The 23,754-nt window shown below is 37.9% G+C and overlaps 2 protein-coding genes across 2 annotated transcripts in view; both read left to right on the top strand.

Moving 5' to 3' along the window:
* gigyf1b (GRB10 interacting GYF protein 1b) overlaps window positions 1-5,229 on the top strand; it is a 20,357-nt gene extending 15,128 nt beyond the window's left edge. Inside the window, exons 22-26 of the mRNA XM_065290635.2 lie at window positions 45-208; window positions 316-360; window positions 1,490-1,601; window positions 1,985-4,391; window positions 4,468-5,229. Coding sequence (XP_065146707.1) covers window positions 45-208; window positions 316-360; window positions 1,490-1,601; window positions 1,985-2,034 — 371 coding nt within the window. The 3' untranslated portion in view covers window positions 2,035-4,391; window positions 4,468-5,229. The remainder of the gene's footprint in view (window positions 1-44; window positions 209-315; window positions 361-1,489; window positions 1,602-1,984; window positions 4,392-4,467) is intronic.
* A 2,097-nt stretch (window positions 5,230-7,326) lies between these two features.
* Window positions 7,327-23,754, top strand: part of efnb3a (ephrin-B3a) — a 43,376-nt gene continuing 26,948 nt past the window's right edge. The window contains exons 1-2 of the mRNA XM_065290636.2: window positions 7,327-8,382; window positions 18,277-18,572. Coding sequence (XP_065146708.1) covers window positions 8,234-8,382; window positions 18,277-18,572 — 445 coding nt within the window. The 5' untranslated portion in view covers window positions 7,327-8,233. The remainder of the gene's footprint in view (window positions 8,383-18,276; window positions 18,573-23,754) is intronic.

The raw sequence follows: 23,754 nt of genomic DNA, 5'->3' as shown, positions 1-23,754 counted from the left end.
TGGGAGCTGAAATTAGACTCGCACTTTTATTTCTCTTACTGTAGTGCCCGACATCGTGGCATATCTGAAGGAGGTGGAGTCTCCGTATGATGTTCACGACTTCATCCGTATTTATCTGGGTGATACTATTGAAGCCAAAGAGTTTGCCAAGCAGTTTCTGGAGCGCCGTGCCAAACAGAAAGCAAACCACCAGAGACAACAGCAGCAGGTGTGTTTTAACAAAAAATAAAAGCTTGCATAATGTATAGGTTTTTTTACTTTTTGTATTTTAGTTTCATTTTTAAACACATACATTTTTTATGTACCCTTTTACAGCTATCCAAGGAAGTTTCTGGATTGAACATGAACTTCCCCCTGCAGGTACATAGGCACTCTGTAAAATTATTAAATGAAGTTTTAAGTTTGTTCAGGGCTCAAAATTGCTAAATTAAATTCGCAATTAAATTGTCGCAACCTTAAAATATATTTGGGAGCATTTGTGCGAGCGCAAATGATTGCTGTGGTCACGGGTTTTAATTTCTTTACGAAATGTTGGCATATACTGTGGAATTATTAACAAACGTCTCATACAGATCAGTAAAACTTTACACTGATGACTCAGTTTCGTTCTGTTTTTAGTTCATATTCAGAGCTGCTGTCAGAGTTACGGCCGATTTCTTTGTTTCATTGAGAAATGCGATTGTCAAATACACACTGACAACCGATCAAAATAAAAGTCCGTTAGACGTAATGAATATATTACTATTGTATAGTAAAATCTACTTTTAAAATAATTAAAATAATTACTTAAAATAATTATTTTTATTTTACGAAGTAATATAATCACCCTCAAAATATTTGTACTTTCATTTATAATTTAAATAAAGTTTTGTTATTTAGCACTTTGACAAAAAAATAAAAATTTTACATTTTGATGAATTTATTTTATTATTATTTTAGAAAAGATAAATTATTACATTTTATGAATTCGGTTTAATTAAACATGCCGTCCGATTAAACGTGAAAAAAGTGAAATGTAATTAACCATTAAAGAAAATTTAAAATACAGAATCCAGAAAAATAAAAAATAAGATTTGTGAAAATAAAAAACTATTTAAAATAAATTAATTTATAACAGGAATCTACTTTTTTTTTTAAGAATATACGAGCTTGTTTTAAAATGGGCCAAGCACAAGTCAAGTATGTGGCAAATAATTGTTTAAGCTTTTAATCTTCAGGATAATAAAGTTGTGGTGCACCTATAATTTTCAATAGATGCTCCTAAATTTTTGCTGGTGCTCCTAACTTTTACATTTGAAAGCACCAGTGCAACCTACTAAAAAAGTAAAGTAATTAACATGTCCAGTAAGGCATGGCTGTTGAAAGATTCATTTTTTTTTAATACATATTTGAATGTAATACTCACCAGTTTGCTTAGCCATTTGGGTTTTTTTTTCTTACAAGCTGTTTTGTTGAATTTTTAAAGTCTTTATGCATTTTCTCCTCACAGTCGATGTTCCAGGCAGCTCACATGAATAAGGGCGGCAGTGTGTACGACACTCAGGGAGGAAAAGCGAAGAAAAAGTCTAGCATGATGTTCCCCTCCGACCCCAGTATCCTCGGTTAGCCCGCACGCAATCACATAAACACTCACACACCCTTGTTCCCTCAAATTCGGCTTTTACCCATCAGCATGCATACATTACCTAGAATAACCCTTGGGTAATGTAACCTTTGAACTACTGTTTTTAATCTGCATTTTGGCTCTTAGTCAAATTCTTGCCGTCTGGATCACAGTGAGATCCTCATCTAGAGAATAGGATCTTATAACAGATATGCTTATTGAAAAATCATTTTGTTTGGTGCCGTGCCTTAAGTGGAAGAAAAACCAGATGGAATGTCTATGAATTAGTCATTACTATATACCCAGATGGGAAGTTTATTTTAGAAAGAGTACCCACAGACCCTCTCAACCTTTGTTCTCTGGTTTCCCCATCCTCCGCAGGCTACTCATACCTGGGGGGAGGTGAGCTGGAGCAGGTGGAGGATTACTGACCCAGCCCGTCTACTTGAGTTTACCTGAGGCCTTAAACCTGGAGCAAATCAGCAGAGGAATGTGCACTGCTCAGCGAGGGGAGGGGCGGGGCAATATTTGCCAACGCCCCCCTCTTTCTTTCCCCCTCTTTCTCTCTCACTCTGCACTGCGAGAGGAGCAGGAGAGAGGGTTATTGGGAGGTTCAGTGTGAAGAGGGATATCCTTTTTCACCTTCCTCCAGTAAAGCACCTTACTTAAACCGTTGCACTTTAATGTTTTCATATTTGAAATGGAGTTTTTTTACAATGCAAAAATGTGTGAATATATTGTTGCATATATTATATGTAGAGTATTTGTATGAGTATACATACGAGAGGTAGGAACGGAGCGGTTTTTCCGCCGTATCGAACGCGAAGGTTGAGAGCATTCTTAGGGGAGATGACAGTTGACCATCTCTCCTAAAAGACAAACACTGTTGTATTTTTATGTTCATGGTAAAGCTATAAAAATTGAATCTGAAAACTTGAAGATTTGCACTTGTTTAACATAAAAGAAAAAGAGAAAAAAAATTCAACTTTAGAATAGACCGAGGATTTTTGTGAACATGAGTGCGTGCGTTAGTGTGAGATGAAGAAAAGTCTGCACAAATTTTATTGCTTACCGACATGTATAAAACAGATGCCATGCTTTTATTTTGTTCGACACAATTTTTGTACTTCATTGAGCATGTGTGATTAATTGCGTGAGTGTGGTTGGACAGAAGAATTTTGTGTTCCGTCTTTTTGTACATATGTTCTACATAAGAGGCGTAATGGACAGTCAAGCATTGCATTTTTTACCCTCCAGTGTTTCAAGCATGGCTGAGGTGCTCTTTGGCCCATTGGCTGTGTTCTAAGAGGGCGATCAGGGTCTCAGAGCTTGTGTTTGGTGTGTAAATGTAGCTCCTCTGTTGTCTGTACACAAACTATACTTGCGTTACAACTCTTCCCCTTCCCTTTTGGCCTTCTTTGTCCGTGATGTGTGAAGTGTCTTCTGTCCAGAAAGAATGTGTGTGTGGATTTTGTTGGCTGGTATTGGAGTCAGTCATCACAGAGCTGTGATCCTGTGTGCGTCTGTTGTTACTTTATCATTGCTAAAGAATGAATGATTTATTTTTTTAATGTTCTATACAAAGTAAGTATTTGAACTTTGAGTTGGAGCACTTTCTAGGCTGCTACCTTGTATTTTTTGAATATGTTTTTCTTGTTTGTTTTTTTATTTTAATTCTAAGGATGTTGTATTATGAATGAATGTATTTCAAAAATGTATAACAATGCATCAAAAGCAAGGCTCGAGTGTCTCGGAGCGGGACTAGCCTCCTCATCCAAAATATGCCTATTATCAGAGGTCAGATTCTGGGACGTGTGTGGCCTGTATGGACCTGACGGTCTCCGGCTGCTTGTGCTCTTCCAAAACTTACACTGCATCCGGAGATTCCAAGTTTCTTGCCCATCTCGATGGAATGTGCAGGACTGTCAGTTTTCTGTCTTAATTGCGCTTTTAATACAGCGCCAGTGAGAGCCAAGGATCTTGCAGTGTGTAGCAGTCTTTTTTTTTTTTTTGAAAGAAAATCTATTTTTTGTTTGTTTTTGAAAGAAAGTCTATTAGTTCACAAAACAATTTTGGGATCGTGATCCATCTTGTTTTGCATCAATTCACCCGAATCCTCTGAAAAGAGAAAGACTTTGAGGATCAGAATATAAGATTTTGGTACTTGATCTATAAAGAAGAAAAGATTCCTGCTTTAATGCATATTTCACTCTTTATTCTGACTGGATTATATTTTTGTAAAGAAAGATATGGACTGAAAACAAGCACTAACTCAAATGCCATCCTGTAGTTGGAGGAGTGGCAACCAGCTGCGATTAGTGATACAAACAAGAGAGTGGAAGAGCGGGAATGTGTGTGGATCCATCTCCCACACAGACTATCAAAGGAGGATGGATATTTCTTCATCATTTGCCATCTCTCTGCTCTCTGAAACACTTTCACATGAAGGAAATCCCACGGCATTTGAAAAAAAGTTGTCATTTGAATGTTTGATTAAAAAATCCTTTATGCCTTTTATAGAAGAGAATACTGTGTGGAGAAATCGCAGATTATCACATCTATCAATCATATTTCTTTAAAACTTCCCTCCCCATCAAGGGGGTCCAGATGTGATGAAGTTTAGGAGGGGTAGACGAACTAAAGCAAATGCCCCTCATTTCTTCACGCACTTGAACTAAATCTCAAGGACAAGGGCATATTGCCTGTTTCTAAAAGAAAAATGGATATTACCGAAGAGACGGTGTCCATAAATGGATGTAAATGAAAATGCTGAACTGCAATTAAACAGGTGAGCGGTCGCAAGATTAAAAATTGAAATTTTGTAAAGGTTCTTTGTTGTTTAATGCTAGGTTTTTGTTTTTCAGTTTTTTTGAAAATGGAAGTAACCTAGGATCTTCCTGCTTGGGACCAGCACGTACACCAGGATGCATCCAGTATCATCAAACAGGATTAAGCAAGAGACCACCGTTGTTTCTGTGTATTTGTTCAAAAATAGAATGGGACCCATTGACGGACTAGGTGCGTGCATGCATGTGCAGAGACTATATGTGTCTGTACATAGACACTTGTAAGTTTGCCTCGCCCCTGGCTAAGGAGTGGACTTGGATGCCCTGTAAATAATGTAAATGATTTTGGTCCCTGTTAGTTCTGTTCACCTTAGGCAATCATTCTTAGGGTGTTTCACATGCCTTAAGTGTACAAAATAGATCAACCCTGGTAAACATTAACATAACACTTGTTAGAAAAACACAGCACAGGCTCTATCTACACTCATTTATGTATTCATCTAAAAAAATCTGAGCCTGGCTGGATGTTACCCCTACATTGAAATCACTCATAACATTCTGTGGGTTCCACAGTGTTTTTGTGTATTGTTGGTATGTTAATGTTTAAACAAATAACAGCAACTTTTGACATGTAAAGATGAAGGTTGATATATGCTGAAATCTAAAAAAAATTAAGATGAACAGGAGGGAGATTGCTTCCTTTTATCAGTTTGGCAAGTGTTTTTTTTTTTTCTTTGTTTAAATGATTAGGTGGGTACAGAAAATGAGAATTAGTCTTGAATTTTCTTTGAAAAGATCAAAATATGTAAATGGGAAATAAAACTTTTAAAGGTTTAATAAGTTTAGTGGTGTTATTTTTTCAAAAGTAAACTGACTGGATTTTATCACAAAATTTGTATTTGGCAGTCTGATACTGTAAATGTGTTGAAACAGTAAGCGATCGCATTTGTTTTCTGCTTTACAGTTTCTATCCACTGTGAGGCAGTAACATCATACATATAATGGAAAGAGATGCTCATACTAAGCTGCAATGATTGTGAGCCAACCAAATATATTTGTCTTTTTATAGGTTTAGGAAAAAACATTTAGGTTTATGGGTTTCTTGGACTAAATTTTCTCCATTTTATCCCTCAAAGCATACACCATCAAAAATGTAAACCCATTGAAAAGTTACTGTTAAGACCTTTAAACCCTTGATATAGAATAGCCTAGGGGCGGTTTCCCAGATAGGGATTAGACTAGTCTTAGACTTAAACAAATGTAACCGCTGTCCAAACTGAAAACAACTTGTACGGACATATTTTAAAATACATCAGTGCCCTTTGTTTTGCCTCAAAATGCACACAGCAATGTTTTTAATAAGGCATGTTTGTTAAAACTAGTTATATTTCCTAATTAATCCAAGGCCTAGTCCTGGTTTACGATAATCCCTGTCCGGGAAACCACCCCTATGGGGGACAGGGCTTATCCTAGTCCTAGACTAAAGTGCCTATTTGAGCTGACTTAATTTAAAAACACCTTGTACTGACATATCTGAACATTTATCACTGCCATTGTCTTGTCTTAATATGCACAGCAGTACTTATTTTATTTTTTGTAAGGTTTGTTTGTATGTACGGTGCATTCCTTCGCGGCCCCCAAAGAAAATTTATGACAAAAACTGTTCTAAAATGTATTTTTTAATTAAACAAAACATATTAACTTATACAAAGTAGTGCTGTTGGTTAGTAGCCTTATTTTTATTAGGTTTAATTACACAGAATTCCTGATAAATGAATATATTTTATAAAATGTCAAAAAACTGGGGCCCCCTGGCACCATCTCGCGGCCCCCTGGGGGCCCCGGACCCCAGTTTGAGAACCACTGTCCTATGATATAACTAAGGCCTAGTCATGGATTAATCCAAACCCTGTCCAGGAAACCGCCCTTTAGGGGAGGTTTCCTGGTCCGAGCTTATCCCAAACTTGAATGCACGTTTTAGCTGCCTTAATTTAAAAATATCTTTAACTGACATCTTGGGGCAGTTTCCCGGACAGGGATTATCTTAAGCCAGGACTAGGCCTTGGTTTAACTATAGGAAAATAACTAGTTCTAACAAACATGCCGTACTAAAAACTTTACTTGTGTGCATTTTGAGGCAAAATGAAAGGCTTCTGATGAATTTTAAGATATGTCAGTGCAAGTTTTCTTCAGTTTGGACAGCTCTTAAATTTTTGTCTGGGAAACAGCCCACTAGTCAATTTGAAGTGGATCAAAACCTTTCATAAAAGTTATTTTAAAACCAATACCCAATATTTGTTCTTGTTTTAGGACAACTTTGCTGAAAGTTTTTGATCCACTTCAAATGTTGATTAGTTTATATCAGTGCCATTGGTTTTTCTCAAGTTTTTTCGCTAGTATTGATTTTTATAAGAAATTTTTGTATGAACTACTTAAAATTCCTAATATAGCTAAGCCCTAATCATGGATAAATCTAAACGTTCTCAAGGAAATCGCCATATAAACATTTCGGGTTGAGGTAAAGAATATGGTTTTCTACCTGTGCACAATCCTGTCAGGACATTTGTGGCCCGTAATCATCATGACCCTGACACTGAGAGACCACAAGAGCGGCGCCAAAGCTCTGTTACTGCCTACTTAGTTTGCACAATCACAAAATCGTTATAATTTCAAAACAAATTTGATAAAGCTGTTAGTCAAATTTTCTATACTTAAGAACAAACAGCGTATTTTTGTATATGCTATATTATTTCTGCGCTCTGCAGCGCTTTAAACATCACGAAACATTTAACCGTTCTTTAAAGTGAAGAGTTTTTATGCTTCGTTTGGTGATAAAAAAAAGTGTGGACAAATTGATAACATTTTTGACATTTGGTTACATTTTGCTACCATTTTTACCTCACAGAAGAGCTCCTCTCAAGTCTCCTCCCCCGGCAGTCAGTCAGCAACACGCGCGCTCGTCAAAGCGCGAGACTCTGCAGAGCGGCAGGCACGCGCGGTTTCCATGGAATACAAGAATATCTCGTTTATTGCACCCAACGGTCGCTATTTGTTGCACTCGACTTTTGCAATATACTGCTGTTTGTCTATATTTTGTGCCCCTTATCGGTTTTTATCTCTTCATTGTGACTCGGACTGCTAAAGTAAAGGGGGAGTTGATGGACGTCCACACCGATGTTTCTGAACTGGACATCAGATCGCATGTCGGTTAGCCAGAATATTTTGGAAATCCGATGAGACGTTGAAAGTTTAATTTTGGACATCAAAGACAATTTTGGACTTCAAAGGTGTTGTCCGCATCAGCGGGAAACTACGCTACAACTTTTGTCTGCTGAAGGACTTTAATTATTTCAAACGGACTTGGATGTTCATTTTCTCCACGGGAGAAACCTCGAGTCTTTTATAGAAGTGCTAATACTGCGGTTTATGGAGACACATTTTTAAAAACTCACCCGCAGTGGACCCGGCGCCCCGCACCAGTCTGCGTGCACTTGCAAGCAGTCAACTTTCTTTACTCAATCCGCAATCATAATATCGTTTGAAATCCATCCCAAATCATATTCATACTTTGACCATATGGCTGCTTGCCTTCTCCCAATCTGACACAGTTACTTGTGCCATTCGGTTGAGGTCATTACCTCCCTTTATGGAACAAAGGGTATGATGCTTTTTTATCTGTTTTCTTTTACAAACAGCTCTGCTCTGATTTCCCGGGGTCTTTCAGATGTGGATGTTGCCGTCATGCCATCTTCAAACGCTTAGAGGGATCTCCTGAAGTTCAGCCCCGTTTGTCCCCCAACACTCTTTTGTCTCCACACGTCCCATTCATTTTTCTAGGAGTGTCATGGGAGTCCAGACTAGGGGTGCGTGGTTGGCTATGGCGTTCTCGGACTGGGTCAGTGGATTGGGATTTCTCTTAATATTCCTGATAGAGAGTTTAGCAGTAGATGCGAGCAACATGGAGCCAGTCTACTGGAATTCACTAAACAGAAGGTAGGTTGGTGATGAAGGGTATTGGCCTTTATTTCAGATTAATAATAATAATCGTTCACCCAAATAGGAGACCACAAAACTTGCTGTTTAAGTCATATCTTTCTGGTTTTTATCCATAAATGTAGGATTAGGCTCAAATGCCTCATAAAATGCTAAATAAACATTTTGTTTTAGTTTAGTCAATACAAAAAGTTGGCTATTTGTTAAAATTTTTGATTCTGCCTGAATTTAAATTAATTATGATTTGATTTCAACCAATAATTTCAGTAGAATTTCAATCTTTTACGTATATTTACTCAATATTAAAAAAATTCACTGAATGTTCTTTGCATTGTGACAGATGATTTTATGTAGAAGAAAAATCACTTTAGCTGTGGTTTTCCCTGCAGGGTCACAAATAGTATTGGTTAGTTATGTAGTTTACTGTCACCATTTCTGAATAGTCAATAGTGGTTAGTTATCTCAATAGAATATGAGCATTTCCAGTTTATACTGCATTGAATTATTAATGAATTCTTGATCTTGGGTATTTAGAGTGGGTCCACTGATTTTATACTTTGCTTCATGGTGCTAAACAGACCCTTGTACCCTTACAAAAATGATTATTTATCTGTCCAAATTAAGTTTAAGAATATAGTTAATTTCAAACTGCATAAACTCAGACTAAAATGTGTTACTTATGAACTGAACAGAAATGAACCCTGTTTGGGACAAGGGTGATTTTGTCAGGGACAGTCTAGTTAAAGGATTGGACAGACGCTGGGACACTCTAAGCTCAGAGAGACTGGGGCATTTTCCGGCTGGCTGCCTCCCGATTATGGGTCGCGTGCATGCCCTCCCAAGATAAGACATTGGTGCTTCTCCCACAGTGACACAATCTGCAGAACCCATGCAAAGGTCCTTTACATTTTCTGTTGATGCACTTTAGACAAGGAAAACAGGGAAGCAACAGAGACCTTGTGTGAGATACAGATCAGAAAATTCCCTTGACCCTAATTATAAGATGAATGACTAGGTGAAGCGACAGGAAAACAACTAGGAAGTTGAATTGTTGAAAAATTGCTCCCTGACATATAGATAATTGTGCATCTGCGCTGCGTCACTTACAGAAAAACTGTAAATGGATTTAGAGAAGACAAACAGGTTGGAAACAGAAACATTAAGATTGATCGCTGAATTACAGGACAAAATAATAACTTATTAGTGAGTTTTAACTGATAAAGAGGATGAAGGAGGTGTTTGGGTAGAGAAAGATAGATACTTGTGCCTTTTAACACTGCGCTGCGTCACATACAGAAATACTGTAAATACATTTAGAGATGACAAACAGGTTGGAGCCAGAAAGTTTATGATAGATGGCTGAATTACAGGACAAAATAAAAACTTAGCAGTGAGTTTTAAATGCTAAAGAGGAGGAAAGGAGGTGTCTGGGCTGATAAAGTGAGATATAGAGAGACTCATTCATATGGAATAAATGTTCCTCTGGCATCTGAAAAGGTCAGCGTGTTTACGCACCCCACCAGCCGCATCCCTTCCAGGTCATTTCTCTCTATCTTTTTCACTTCTGTCTTATATCTCTCTCTCACACACATAAATTGACACATATGCCTGTAACACAAAATGTAACTTTTTCAACACCCCCCCCCACACACACACAGTAGCATACTAATGAATAATGTTTTCATACAGAAACATTGTTTAAACTCCGCAAACTCTCTAAGGTCTTGTTAAGTTGTGTATTGTCTCATGTTTAGTCGTCTTTTAAAGCCTGAATGGAGAGAAAAAAAACGAGGCTACGATAAAACGGGTCAGACAGGTTATGGGATAGAGGGATGCGTGGGAGGGGAGGAGCGGATTTCGGCCCCTAAATGAGCATAATCACTGGTGTGCACAGACTGTCTCCATGCATCGCTCCAGGGAAAGTTGTTGTACAACTCTCTTCCCCAAATGAACAGTAAAAACGTAATCTTTCACGGCTTCCTCAATATTTAATGAATCAGCTGCTAATTGGCGATGGATAAAAGCTTGCTTAACTGGGTTAAGCGTTTCAAATTAAGACATTTTAGGATAGGAAAAATATAGTTTGGAAAAGTCTGTTGAGAGCACAGGGCTTACATCAGATCTTGCGTGGAAGTTGAGGGTTTGTTGGCTGTTCTACTGTAGTCTCATGAAAGCGGTAAGTTCGCCTGGTGAATTCATGATTGATTGGTGAAAGATCTTGTATAGACCCTCTCTAGGGACTAAAGCAGGGCGCGATAAAACATTGTTCGTGAAAAGAATGGATTTGGGGTTCGTAAATGTGTGCCACGGTGCAAGTCCCACCCACATCTCTTTAGGGCCATTTGTGTGTTTTTCAAAGAGATAAGACCTAGAACATAGAAAATGTTGCATTGTTAAAGAGAGATTTTTTTCGATTGTGGCATTAAATGGACTGAAAATGGAATTGGAGCACTTGACCTCAGTTTTTGGGGTTATGAGAGTGGGAGGATAATCCTCTACACAACACCCCTCCATTAGTTCATCATATGGACCGCTCCATCATCAGTCAGGCAACAAAGCCATCTGTGAAGGGATTATTACCTCTATACACACTTTCTCTCTTACTCTTTTTCTTTCCAGAGTTAATGTCTTACTCCCTTTCTGTCACATTCTCCTCACCTATTCATCTTATCTTTTTTTTCTCGACACATTCATTACCTCATTCTTCTTTGACATTTCTTTCACTTGCTTTCCCAGAAAAGCATTTTATTGCTTAGGAGTTGCTCTTATGTAGTACACATTTAATACTTTGTCTCAGATGTGTCTCCCAAAATTCTGTAGGACAGATGAAAATGAGACATAGAGTAGAGGTCTGGATGTCGAATGAATAGTGTGGATCGTATACGTGTAGAATTTGGTCTTGGATTTGTTGATAATTGACTTTTGGCTGCAAAGATGTGCCTTGGCAAATCTGAGCGCAGTTGACATCTCTCTTGAAACTTGAGAAGACGCGTGAGACATGAGAAGCATTTTTTTGTCTTGCAGAGACTATTGAGGTATTTTGATATTTCAATTAAAGATATTGGAGATTAGTAGATATTTGAGATGTGTTAATGGTTTCTTTGTTCTCATGACAGCAGATTTGAGTTACATTCAACTCTTAAAACTTTACAGTTTGACTTTTCAATCCTAGACTCTTCAATGTAGGCGTAATGTAGCTGGACCTGCCGTCCTCTCGACGAAAACCTCCTTCTCTTGTTTCACTCATATTTAATTTTCTGTTTCAAAGGTGCGTTTCTGGCAGCCCTTCAAAGCCCTGGCATGATACCGTACTGTGCGTGGAAAGCGTAATTACAGTTTTAAGATTACTCCGATGATGGTTCTGAATAGAGGGGGGTGGGGATGGTATTACATTGGGCTAAAAAGCTAAAGATTGCCGCATGCATCAGCTGTAAACATCGACACTCTTGTAAAACACAATGATTATGATGATGACAGCCTGGGTTTCTTTTTTTATGATTTTTTTGATTTAGCTGTCTTCACTTTTTTGCCGTTTGTCATGCATAAATAAGGACTTGATCGGATTTGGCTTCTGCTGTTATACAATTTATTCTCTCTCTTCTGTCTGGTTTACCCATCCTTATGAAGGTTAGATTAGCAGTTATTGTTCCTGAAGGAAGAATGTAGGTAATTGGCAAGCCCTATAATATTATGAATTATGAACAATAGCATTGTCAAGAAACACAATGAAGAAAGTAAACAGACAATGACGAGAACATGCGGTTGGTTTTAAAGACTAGATGCATTGTGGATGTTTTTCTCCATCACAACCCAATAACGTCTTATTTTTCTCATCCAGTATTTTGTACCACAACCCTCGAACGCATATGCTCCCACAAAATGTTCGTAAACTAAACAAAAAAAACAGTTTGCTCCCTAATGGTTCGGTGCGAGCATAAAAACCGAGAGTTGAGAGAAAGCAAGACATTGTATGAAAAGTGAGTAGAGAGTTATCTTCTCTCCCTTCACCCTCCCCGCCCTCACTTCCAAACAAAGGGAAGGTTATTTTTAGTGACGTTCATTTTTAATCATCCGAGTGTTTGGAGTTTGATGAGTCTTTTCATGTTTGGCTGAGAAGTCAAGGCCTTTGGGTCCATGGGCTCCCTGGAGTTCCTCTGGCCGGCGTTTCCTTCACTAATTTCTCAAACGCTTCCAAGCGCTCTGAGAACTGAACATCACCCGGTAGACATGTATCATGTGCGCTGGCTCATGTGGCCGTGTGGTAAGCGAGTTTCAGGCCGTCAGGGTTCAGGAATGTGTAAGTTATCTCCAGCCCTTACCTAATTAAATAGCACTGATAAGAACATGAAACAACAATCTCTGAACTCTTAAAGCAATCTGGGTCCACTCAGCAGGTCTCAATGACCCTAGACGACAGGCTCGTTCACACAAACGTATGCTTCTGTTTTTAAATCAGGTTTATTAAAACTACTACAGATTAACGTTAACCCTACCACTAAGAGAAAGAAGGTTTAGCCTACGTTTTGCAGATTTTTTTAAATCGAGCATAAACACATTTTATAGGGAAACCAGAGGAAGGAATTCCTTAAATCCTTTAATTTTCGTAGTTAAGTGCAATTTTGAAATGTTAATGAAATAGGGGATTTTATCTAAATTGCTGCAATGAGGTGAAGTGTAATTTCCGCATACGTTTTTACATTTCCTAAGCTTTTTGTAACCGTCGTATGCCTTAAGGAAATTTTTATACTTATGATGTCAATTTCAATCCTTTCCCATGACTTTTACAATGTGTAAGGGTTCATGTTTAGGTTATGGTTACTTTTCCCACATACTGTATAAATACTATTTCCACCTGTTTCATTTTTTAAAATGAAGATAACATCAGCATTTCATTCTGCATACAGCATTTCATACATAAAAAGATCAGTTTCGGATGGTGCCGTATTAAAATCAGAGTTTGTGGAGCTCATAGGTTTTTTATATAAGCGTTTCTCACTTTGATTTGACTTAAATTTAAACCAAATATCACCTTTTCTGTGAATAAATATGCCTGCAACTCTTGTGTGGCTGTTTATAGAAAACTCCACCAACCTGAAACGAAATTGAATTTTGTCAGGCCTGATAACCATTTCAAAGTGCCTTCAATATTTGTGCATTTGCTTGTTGAAATAACTGACAATCTTTGTTGATGATACGAGCGAAGCAGTTTTTTCCTGTAGAGCGAATAGAAACGTATCCAGCTCCTCAACTGGTGATCACATAACTGAAAAATGTTGACATGTTTAAAAGCCTTTGAAAAATCAGCGTACTGTAGTCAGAAACAGATGCGGTATATTACATTTGCCTCTATTAGTACATGTTTTATGCTGAGAGTTGCTTTTTGTCCATTGTTATTCTGCGGTGGTCTTAGTAACGGACAGGGTGATTAGTTCTTCACCAGCAGGGGTCTGACAGCTCTCTGATAGAAATGTCTTATTTTGGGACTGATGGACAGTGGGGATCTTCATCTTGAGCGTAAAGGAAATAAATGCAAGGGGCCCATTCTACACCTCAATAGCAATTTATAATAGTAAATTTGTCAGTAATTTAATAAAAAATGTTATATTGTTTTTCATAATTTTTCAATTTTCACGCCCCATAGGGGATGTTCACACCCATTGCAATTTTCAGCAGCAAAGCAATGTTTTTTTTAGCTTGTTTTTTATTTAAAGTGTCATGAGCCATACTGACTGTTTTCGAGCTGACAAACTTTTTGTAGAATTTATGCAGATATGCAATACAATATACCAATGGCAGTGCAGCTATCCCCAACGTGATATAGTTTACTTTTTTTACCAAATTTTTAGGTGATGTCATTTGAAGTAATTTTTAAGTTAATCCAACTTTTACTTTTTACAGTGTAAAGAAGTAGCTTTGCATTGTAAACTTTACAAAAAAGTAAAATAACATCATCATTGCTGCATATGTATTTCACAAGATATTTGTTTTGAATTTAGCATGCATGTGTTGGTCAAAGTGTGTTTTTTATGGTAATGTTAAGCATAACAGGAACACACTTATCTTCTTTTGTCAAACAACATAATGTGCGCAGTGCCCGATTGCACATGATTTGGGAATGTAATGTTTGTTATTTTACTACTGTAATCTCTTCAGCCCGTCACATTATCTGGCTAAAACTGGTTTTGGGAAACCCAGCATGGGCTTATGGGAAAAATTGTGTTGTTCGGAGTGAAGAGTTGGTTCGTTGATGAGTTAAAGCAAAAAAGCAGAGTGTGGATTCAAAGCTTCCAACGGCCTTAGAAACTCAAGGGCGACACAAAGTCACTCCATCTCTGTAGCGTGAGAGCAAAGAAGCCTGGGATTCAAATAAGCCACGAGAAACATCACACACCCTCACAGAAACTTCCAATACACCAACCCCAAAGTCGCAACGTGAAAGGCAACAGCCAACCACCTCTGAACTAGATGCTACGTGTCCTATGCAGAACTTTAAATCACGCTTTAGTTTTGTAAGTCTGTGTCTTAGATCACACACAATTAAGTGAATATATCATGCAGACAAAAGGATTAAACAAGCTCCTATAAATAACCTAACATACACAGTCTGATGAACCCAGTTAATCTTATATGGTCAGAGAGCATCTGCTGAAGTGTATATGTGTGCATGGTTATAATTTCCTGCCTCAGGTAGATGATTTGGTTGAATGAACTTCATAAAGTAATTGCAAGGGCTAACATACAGCCCTGTTTATCAGCTTTAGAAAATTACTTATTTTTTATTCATATTTTTTCACATTATAGAATAATGGTAAACTCATCAAACTATGAAATAAACAAATGTAACCATAGTAACAGTGGCGGCTCGTGACTGCTCATCCGAGGGGCGCTAATTCAAAATAAGTGTTTGGAGTGTCGTTTGTTGCTTGCGTTTTCAAAATATGTGTTTGTTGCATCATGAACCATGTGCATTGTGCATCACGTGTTTTGTCAAAATAATTGCCTGCTGCACGTGTGTCAGAACTGTTTATGATAAAAGAGACGCTCACATACACAAAATACATGCAAGACACTCCCTTAACAGTAAACTCTGATTACGCATGAGATTATGTGAGTATCTGGCAAACGCGAGCGTCTCTTTTATCATAAACCCTTTAGACGCATCTGCAGCAGGCTCTTATTTTGACAAGACACGTGATGCACACAGAATCTCTGCATGCGCAGAACACATATTTTGAAAAAAAAGAACCACACACATGACGGGTTACATACATGTTGTGATGAAATTCGCATCGAGCACCCTCGAAAAAACAAGTCACCGGCTGCCACTGCATACTGTAGGAATTACAGCATGTTGCATTTTTAGCAGCATTCCACAGGTGCGATTTTGCAAATTCAAGGCATAGAGTGATGCTACATATACCATAGTCAGTGGCGGCCAGTGACTTCTCTTCCAAGGGGCGCAAATTAAAAATTTGTGTGTTGCCTATCATGTCAAAATATGTGTTAGCTGAGTCATGTGAACCATGTGCATCATGCGTCTTGTCAAAATACGTGCCCTTCGAAGCGTATGAAAAGGCTCGTATTTTGACATCACGCATGATGCACATAAGTTTACATGATGCGGCGAACACATATTTTGACATGACGGGCTGCTACGTAAGTGTTGTGACGAGCTTCGCATCGTGCGAGCAGCGACCTCGAAAAATAAGTCACCGGACGCCACTGACTATAGTTTTGATTTATTCTGGATGCTTTAGTCTAGCCTGGCTCCGCCCTCCTGCAAAAATCTGCAGGTCCAATCAGCGAACAGAGGGGGGTGGCTAAGAACGATGACGTTGAGGTTGTGCGTCAGTTTGAGTTGTAGTTCAGTAATGGCAGCGGAGAAAGACGTGAGAAAAGCTATTCGGTCCATTGTTGCAAAACTGCAGTATATACAGAAGTTGAAGCCGGAGCAAGAACCAGGTTTGCTAAGTTTTGTTGGTCTGATTATTCGTACTTGTTGTTTTCGGCCGGTCTCGGCGCATGATATACATCACGACCACACGTTAGCGATCGCCTATGGCAGATCCTGAGTGACTCTGGGCAGATCCAATAGTTTTAAACTTCAACAGAGGACCCTCCTTAATGGAAGTAACGCTTTGCATTGGAGCGTGGCCAGACTCTCTGTACAAATGAAATGAATGTACGAGAGTCTGGTTGGACCAGGCTAGCTTTAGTCACAACATACTGTAAAATATGTTAAATGCTAAAGTTTGTAAAAATCTATTTAAGATTTTTGCTGGGGACACTTTTCACCTTTTTTTCTGGGGAAAAGAAAGCATCACTCTCTGTCTTGCCAGTCTCTGCTATTTTCATCCATCAACTTAAAACTTTAACTGCCCATAACTCAGTAATTCAGTTATTGCAAACCATTGCAATATGCAAACTGCTATAGTCACATTTGTGATATATTGATCATTTTTATATATCTTGCAGCCCTACTTTTTATCAAGCACTGTTTTAAGGTCTCAACCTGGGATGATTTCTAAAAAACATCATAAACAAATTTAATTTTAGTTTATATTTAAATTAAAATGGCTGATGGACCAAATAAATTCTATCAATTTCCAGAATGTTCTTATTGGCAGATTACTTTGCCTCTTATTTGGTCTGTCATCCATTTAACTTAAAACAAAAATTTCAGTTTGCTATGATTTTTTTTTAAATAAATGTTTTTTCGGAATCAGATAATAAAGATAGAGATCAAGTGTTTTAAAACTTTCGACCGGTGGTGTATAGATTTAATATTTTGCCATAATCTGATCTCTTATGCTTGCAGCTAATAAACAGGCCAAGATATCCGTGGCTTTTGTTTCCTATTGGGTTGTATGTTTTTTTTATGTATTGTGTGTAGGGCTGGGTTTTGACAAGAGCTTCACGATACGTATCACAATACATGGATCGAAATACAATGTATCACGGTGCGGTACATTTCGTTGCATGTTCCGATACATTGCAATGCTTTTTCTATCAAATATCACGATAGTTAGCTGTATCGATATTTTTGCATAGCCCTAATTGTGTAATAAGCTGCTGACTGAGGCCTAGTGTGTTATTGCCTGTGTATTGTTCCACAGGTTTTGTGCTTTTTCAGTTACAATATTTTTTTTTCAGTTCTTTTACTCACTGTACTGTCTAGCTGACTAGGAACATCCATCCTTTCGTCCATCTCTGTGTAATGATGTCTTACAAACTACAGTGTGCTTAATTGGACTTTTGCTGCATGTCCCAGCCTGATGGAAATGTCACGCTGTTCTCCAAGCATTAGACACTTAGCAGGGAGAGAGAGCTCAACAAAGCGCCTTTATCTGCAGCGAGGTTATTTATGAGGTAAATTTTTAACTTCAGAACCAGGCTGTGTCTGAATAGCGTTAAAATGTCAGTCTTGTAAATGCCACACGTTTTTTTTGTTGCCTTTACAGTGTCTGAGGTATTAAGATGTGAGAGACAGTTTAAGAGCATCGTCTGAGCTTTTGGCCTCGGTTTGACCGAAAACCCCACTTTAAAATACAGACTAATTGTGTTTACTTTGGAATCAAAAGTCGGTTGTCAAAGTGAAGGTTGTAATGGAGTTGATACCTGTTGCGCATGCCTGCAGCATCAGTGCTCATTTTCATCACATTGGCACACACAGCCACACGCATGCCCTCTAAATCGCTCTCCAGAACGAAAGGGCATGCGTGTTTGCGTTTTTAGTGAAAAAAAAAGGTGTGAATAAAAGGGCAGTTTCAGCATCAAACAGGGCTGGTGGTTTCACACGCACGTACACGCAAGCAAATATCAGACTGTCAATCTCAGTTTCCATGGAGATGGTCATTACTCATTTTTTTTCTCTCTTTCTCTCTGATTCTGCAGGTTCGGGGATGAGAGGGGGTATATACTCTACCCTCAGATAGGGGACCGTTTGGACCTTGTATGCCCGGCATCGAGCCCCCTAGGTCCGAACTCTGCCCCTGACTACGAATATTATAAACTGTACCTGGTGTCCTCTCGAGAGCAGGCCGACAGGTGCGAGGTGATGGGAGCCCCCAACCTGTTGCTCACCTGTGACAAACCCAACAGCGATATGAGATTTACCATCAAGTTCCAAGAGTATTCGCCCAATCTGTGGGGTCACGAATTCAAGAACTTACGAGACTACTACATCATAGGTAAGTAAGCGTGCGTGAAGTTATCCAAGTCTACTGTGTGTTAGTGCACAGCTCCGAAATACTCGATTCTGATTGGTTAGCTGTGGTATTCTGTGGCCAGATGTTTTTGTATAATGACCTCCATAATTGACCGCTGTCCCTGGCCTGGCAACCAATTTCGTACACTGTGCTAGTTTAATGTCTCTCAGTGCGCTCCACGGTCTCTTTTTCTCACATAATAATCATTTCGACTCGAATCAATATTTAATGTCAACTTTATTTATTTATTTATTTAGTAAGTAGCTTGTAATAAGCAGTATAATATATGGTGGGCCAGTCATCATTGCAAAATAAAACACATTAGGATGATTCATTTTTCAGGACGGGGTCCTGATGACCCTGTCGGGTTTATTTTGCATCAACAACCAACTTACTGTACATTATGCCGCTGCCGTACATAATCCACTGTTGTGAAAACGAAAAAGTGATGACTGGCGAAAAATAGTTATCACTGACAAATGACTGGAATGTAGAAACATTTTAGGGATGTTTCAACAGAATCTCATTGTAATACTTAAAGGAAAACACCACCGTTTTCAATATTTTACTGTGTTCTTACCTCAACTTAGATGAATTAATACATACCTATCTTTATTCAATAAATGCACTTTTTTATCTTTGTACAGCGCTTCTTAACTCTTGCTTTTATGTAAATACTTATGGAACAGTCTTTAAATATTGAAAACATGGAATTGTTTGGTGGCTTCTAAATTCATCACCGTTTGGATCCTAAGGAATTAATGGGGCTAGGCTAAATGCTAACACATTCACGACGTGCTGTACAAAGATAAAGTGCACGCATTGAAAAAAAGATAAGTATGTATTAATTCATCTAAGTTGAGGTAAGAACATAGTAAAATATTGAAAAATTGGTGGTGTTTTCCTTTAACTATTTTACAAGGTGCCGAATTTGTACTCAAATTATTCGCTTTATTAAAATTTGCTTTCAGCCTAGTGACGTTGTTTGGTTTTTGTGAATTAGGGCTTCATTCTTGCTTTTTTCCCAATAATTGTATGCTTTTGTACAATCGTATGAATTAGGGATGCACCGATAGGATTTTTTGGGCCGATACCGATTTAAACAGACAACTTCTGACCGATACCGATATTAAACACTTGTATACAATACTATACAGTTGGTCTATTAGCTAATTTATTTCTGCATCAAAATATTTTTACTGAACATGGATTGGATCTAATTAACATTCAACTGACCAACATAATAAGAGAGGCACAAATTAAGCTAAAACAAATATAATAAGACAGCATGACAACCTTCAAATGTGGTTTTTGCTATTCAGCATTTATTTTATTAACAACATTAACTCGTTTTTTTTTTTTTTTACATATAATGGATTTCTTTATGCAGTTAATTAATAAACAATCGGTATCGGCGTTTCTCGTGCCATTGCCGATATGCCGATGGTTTAAAATTCATGAAAAATCGGCCGATAAATATCGGCGGCCGATACATCGGTGCAGCACTAGTATGAATTTATCTAAAATTGAACTAGTTGTTGAATAGTTATGTTTTCCCATAAGGTCGAATTGGATATTTACAAATTACCCAAGTGCGTTAATAAACGTGGCCCGCAGTGGTTATGTCCCGTCACATTTACCATAGTCGTTCCACCAAAAGATGAATCCGCCGATAAAACAAAAGACTGTCTGCGTTGCTGTTTTCTCCCAAGGGAAATCACTTTTAATTAACCCATGTTGGCAGTTGTTAATTTCTACAATATGCCCATAATGAAAACTAGAAAGACGAAGCGTCGGATGCTGTGCAGTTTTGCACACGCTAATGATTATGTAGATCTTAATTGGCTGTAATGGGCCTGTAAGACTCAAGGGCATTTAAGAGGAGCTAGACGCTACAGCCCGACCTACACCAAACACGCACATGACATGACCTTAGGCGTGTGTATGTGTGAACTTCCTCCTAGAGATCTATATTTGGTGTCTGTGTTTGGATGAGTCATGATGAATGTAAACTGATCGCATGTTTTAACATATGATAAAAGTGCAGTTTATTTTGGTAGGTTTTGGGGCGGCGTGGGGGGATGAGACCGATGCTTTTAGCTGGTGCTTGTTTCCCTTGTGATCTAGACTGTTTGAAGCTGAGATCTTCTACGTGCTGAGAGTGTATCAAACGCTCGGAGCTCTTTTGTCAAAACTTTGATCACCGGGCGCTAACTGAGTTCCCAAAGGAGCACTTTACCCTAAAAAGCATTAAAAAACACCACCGCATCAGAATCTCTCTCTAAAACCTCTTCTCTGCCATCACAATCTGCCAAACACACGCTTGCGCTGTCAATAATTCACGGCAGTAGTGTGTATAAAAGCTTGCCTCATTGACATCGCCGGAAGAGGATTTCTAAATGTTAAACGCAGGATTAGGGGTGTATTACTGTGCGTGTATGAGTACGGCTTTGTTTGCACAGGCTACAGTTGTTCAGGTTTTTTTCAGCATTGCTGCCTTGAGCGTCAGTGTGTGCATGCTTGTGTGTGTGTTTGTCACGCTGGATTGGAATTGTGGTGAGGGTTTGTTAATTATTGAAGAGGTCTTGTTGGTTTATTTATCAAGGTTAAGCTGAAATATTAGAGATGAACTCTACTCCCTCCACCCTATCCTGCACAAGCACAAATTTGCATTGGGGTCCAAAAGTTGGCCGTCGCTTTAATAACCTGGGTTTTAAAGACCCTGGAAATAAAGAAAGTTTTAGGATGTTGAAGCAGTGGGATGTATCAAACTGCAATATAGGATTTAGCATTTCAAGCTCACTAATAAATAAATAATGATAGAGAAATCTGTGACATTGACCGTGCAAACAAATCTTTGGTACAAAAGATCAGATTTGTTTGTGCTTCAGTTGAGCCACTAAAGATATGGAAGTTTCTCAGTGCATGCTGGGACAACATGAATCATTGAGTTTGGCACAAATTGTGTCCATTCTGTATTGAGTGTAAGCTATATAAAGCGTGACACTTTCTAAGAAAGACTCACATTTTTCTGCTAATTTATTATTAAAAAAATTATTCGATTTAATTTAGATTCAGATTTAAAGATACATTTACGTTTACATGTAACATGTTGTTAGAGATTTTATTTAGATTTAGATAAAAATGTATTTATTAAAATGTATTTAAAACAAGTTGCACAGTGGAAAATGTTGTTAGAATGCTTTATTCTGATTGAAAAATGTTTCATGGGCATGCATTATTTTTCGATAAACGCACACCTTAACCTATCAAATGTCTTAAAATAACCAATCAAAGCAATGTGCATTATTTTCTAAAAATTCAACCGCACGTTGTCAATATTTCTTACATAGTATGTTATTACAGCATTTATTCATCTTCGTTAATGTTATATTATACTAATAGATTTGTTTACAGTTTGAACACCTTACTTCATTGTGCTTTACAAGCAGAAACTTTACCAAAAATGTATTTTATAAAAATAAAGATGACTTACTGTAACACTTAACAATTTTTGACTTTAACGGTGAATAATATTATTACAGCATTTATTCATCTTTGTTAATGCTAGTTAATACAATACACATGTTCACTGTTTGCTTATGTTAGTTCATTGTCCTATATGTAAGCAAATGCCTGTTAGTAAACGTTAAAGGGGACATATCATAAAAATCTTTATCAAAAAAGACTTTTTCCATGTTTAAGTGCTATATTTGGGTCCCCAGTGCTTCTATTAACCTAGAAAATGTGAAAAAGATCAACCCAGTTACTTAGTCTTGGTAAGCCATTCTCGGCAAGCATGTGAAAAAATAGGTCATTGAAATTTGGCTCCCCTTGTGATGTCAGAAAGGGATAATGCCACTCCTTAATCTGCACTATCCAACCACGGCAATGCCATTTAGTGGAGAGATCAGCTCATTTGCATTTAAGAGGACACACCCAAAAATTGCACATGTTTGCTCACACCTACAAAGTGGCAATTTGAACTTGATATAATAAATAATCTATTATGATATTTACTTCACATATGTACTCTGGGGACACCAAATATTTATTGTACATATTAAAAAAGTATTGTGAAATGTCCGCTTTAAAATTAAATGCAGAATTTTTGTTCATTGCTAGCTCATGTTAACCAATGTAGTTAAGTGATGTTAACAAATTAAACCTTACTTTAATGTGTTTGCATACTTAACTTTTTTGAATGCCGTTTAGTTAAACTTGGAGATATTGGGCATCTTTGTTGTTAAATCTGCGCCCTATTCCTACAACTCATTTAACAACATTTTTTTTATTTGGTAGCTCATACTGAAAGAAGAAATTTCTATCGCATGCCATTTAAACCTTATTTTTAGCGCAGTGGTATCATTTAGCATACCTCACTGCACAGTTGTAAGCCAACTCAAAATTAAAGCACGTATAATTAAATTTCACACGGATCTCGTGCTGTTTTCCAAGTTGCGACATTTAGTGCGTATGTGCATGTACATGTTTGCGTGTATGTGCGTGTATTTGTGTGTGGTTGACGTGCTGAGCCAGTGAGTTGGCTCTGTGATGGCTATGAGTAGTGACAGGTCCCTCCCAAACTAGGTCAGCAATCAGAGACCCTCGCCACACAACGCTTGGTGTGTATACATGTATGTTTGTGTCACAGCTTAGAATTTGTGTTTATCCCTGTGAATGTGTCGGTATGAGTTTCCAGCTGTATTCTGATTTTTGCATCTGCCAGTTTGATCTGAACTGCGTGTGTGTGTGTTTATACAGTATTCCTCTGATACAGATCGTGCTGTAGGTCTCAGGTTAATGGGATATGGAAGGTTTAACACAGCGATTCATTAACCTCTTGGCATCCACATCTGGTCATGTAGTCATTACATACACACAAATACACATGTATACATAGAAAACCACAAACATACACACGTCTGGCATTGTGCTCTTATAGAAACTACGTTTGCCGTGATATCAAAAACAGTATTACAATCTTACTGTACCACTTAGGTTATATGGATGTGCTGTTTCATATATGTAATGTGATGCAGTTTTACATAATATTTTTTTGCTATTTTGAGATTTGGGTGCCGTGATATCATGTCACACAAATGGAAACAAACCAAGCAAGTCTTACAAACATTTGATCTTGCTTGCACCCACTGTAGTCTTA

The sequence above is a fragment of the Paramisgurnus dabryanus genome, chromosome 10 (assembly GCF_030506205.2).
Source record: "Paramisgurnus dabryanus chromosome 10, PD_genome_1.1, whole genome shotgun sequence".
In the NCBI taxonomy this organism is placed as follows: Eukaryota; Metazoa; Chordata; class Actinopteri; order Cypriniformes; family Cobitidae; genus Paramisgurnus; species Paramisgurnus dabryanus.
The sequence above is the reverse complement of the archived record's forward strand: the minus strand, read 5'-3'. Positions and strand labels throughout refer to the sequence as shown.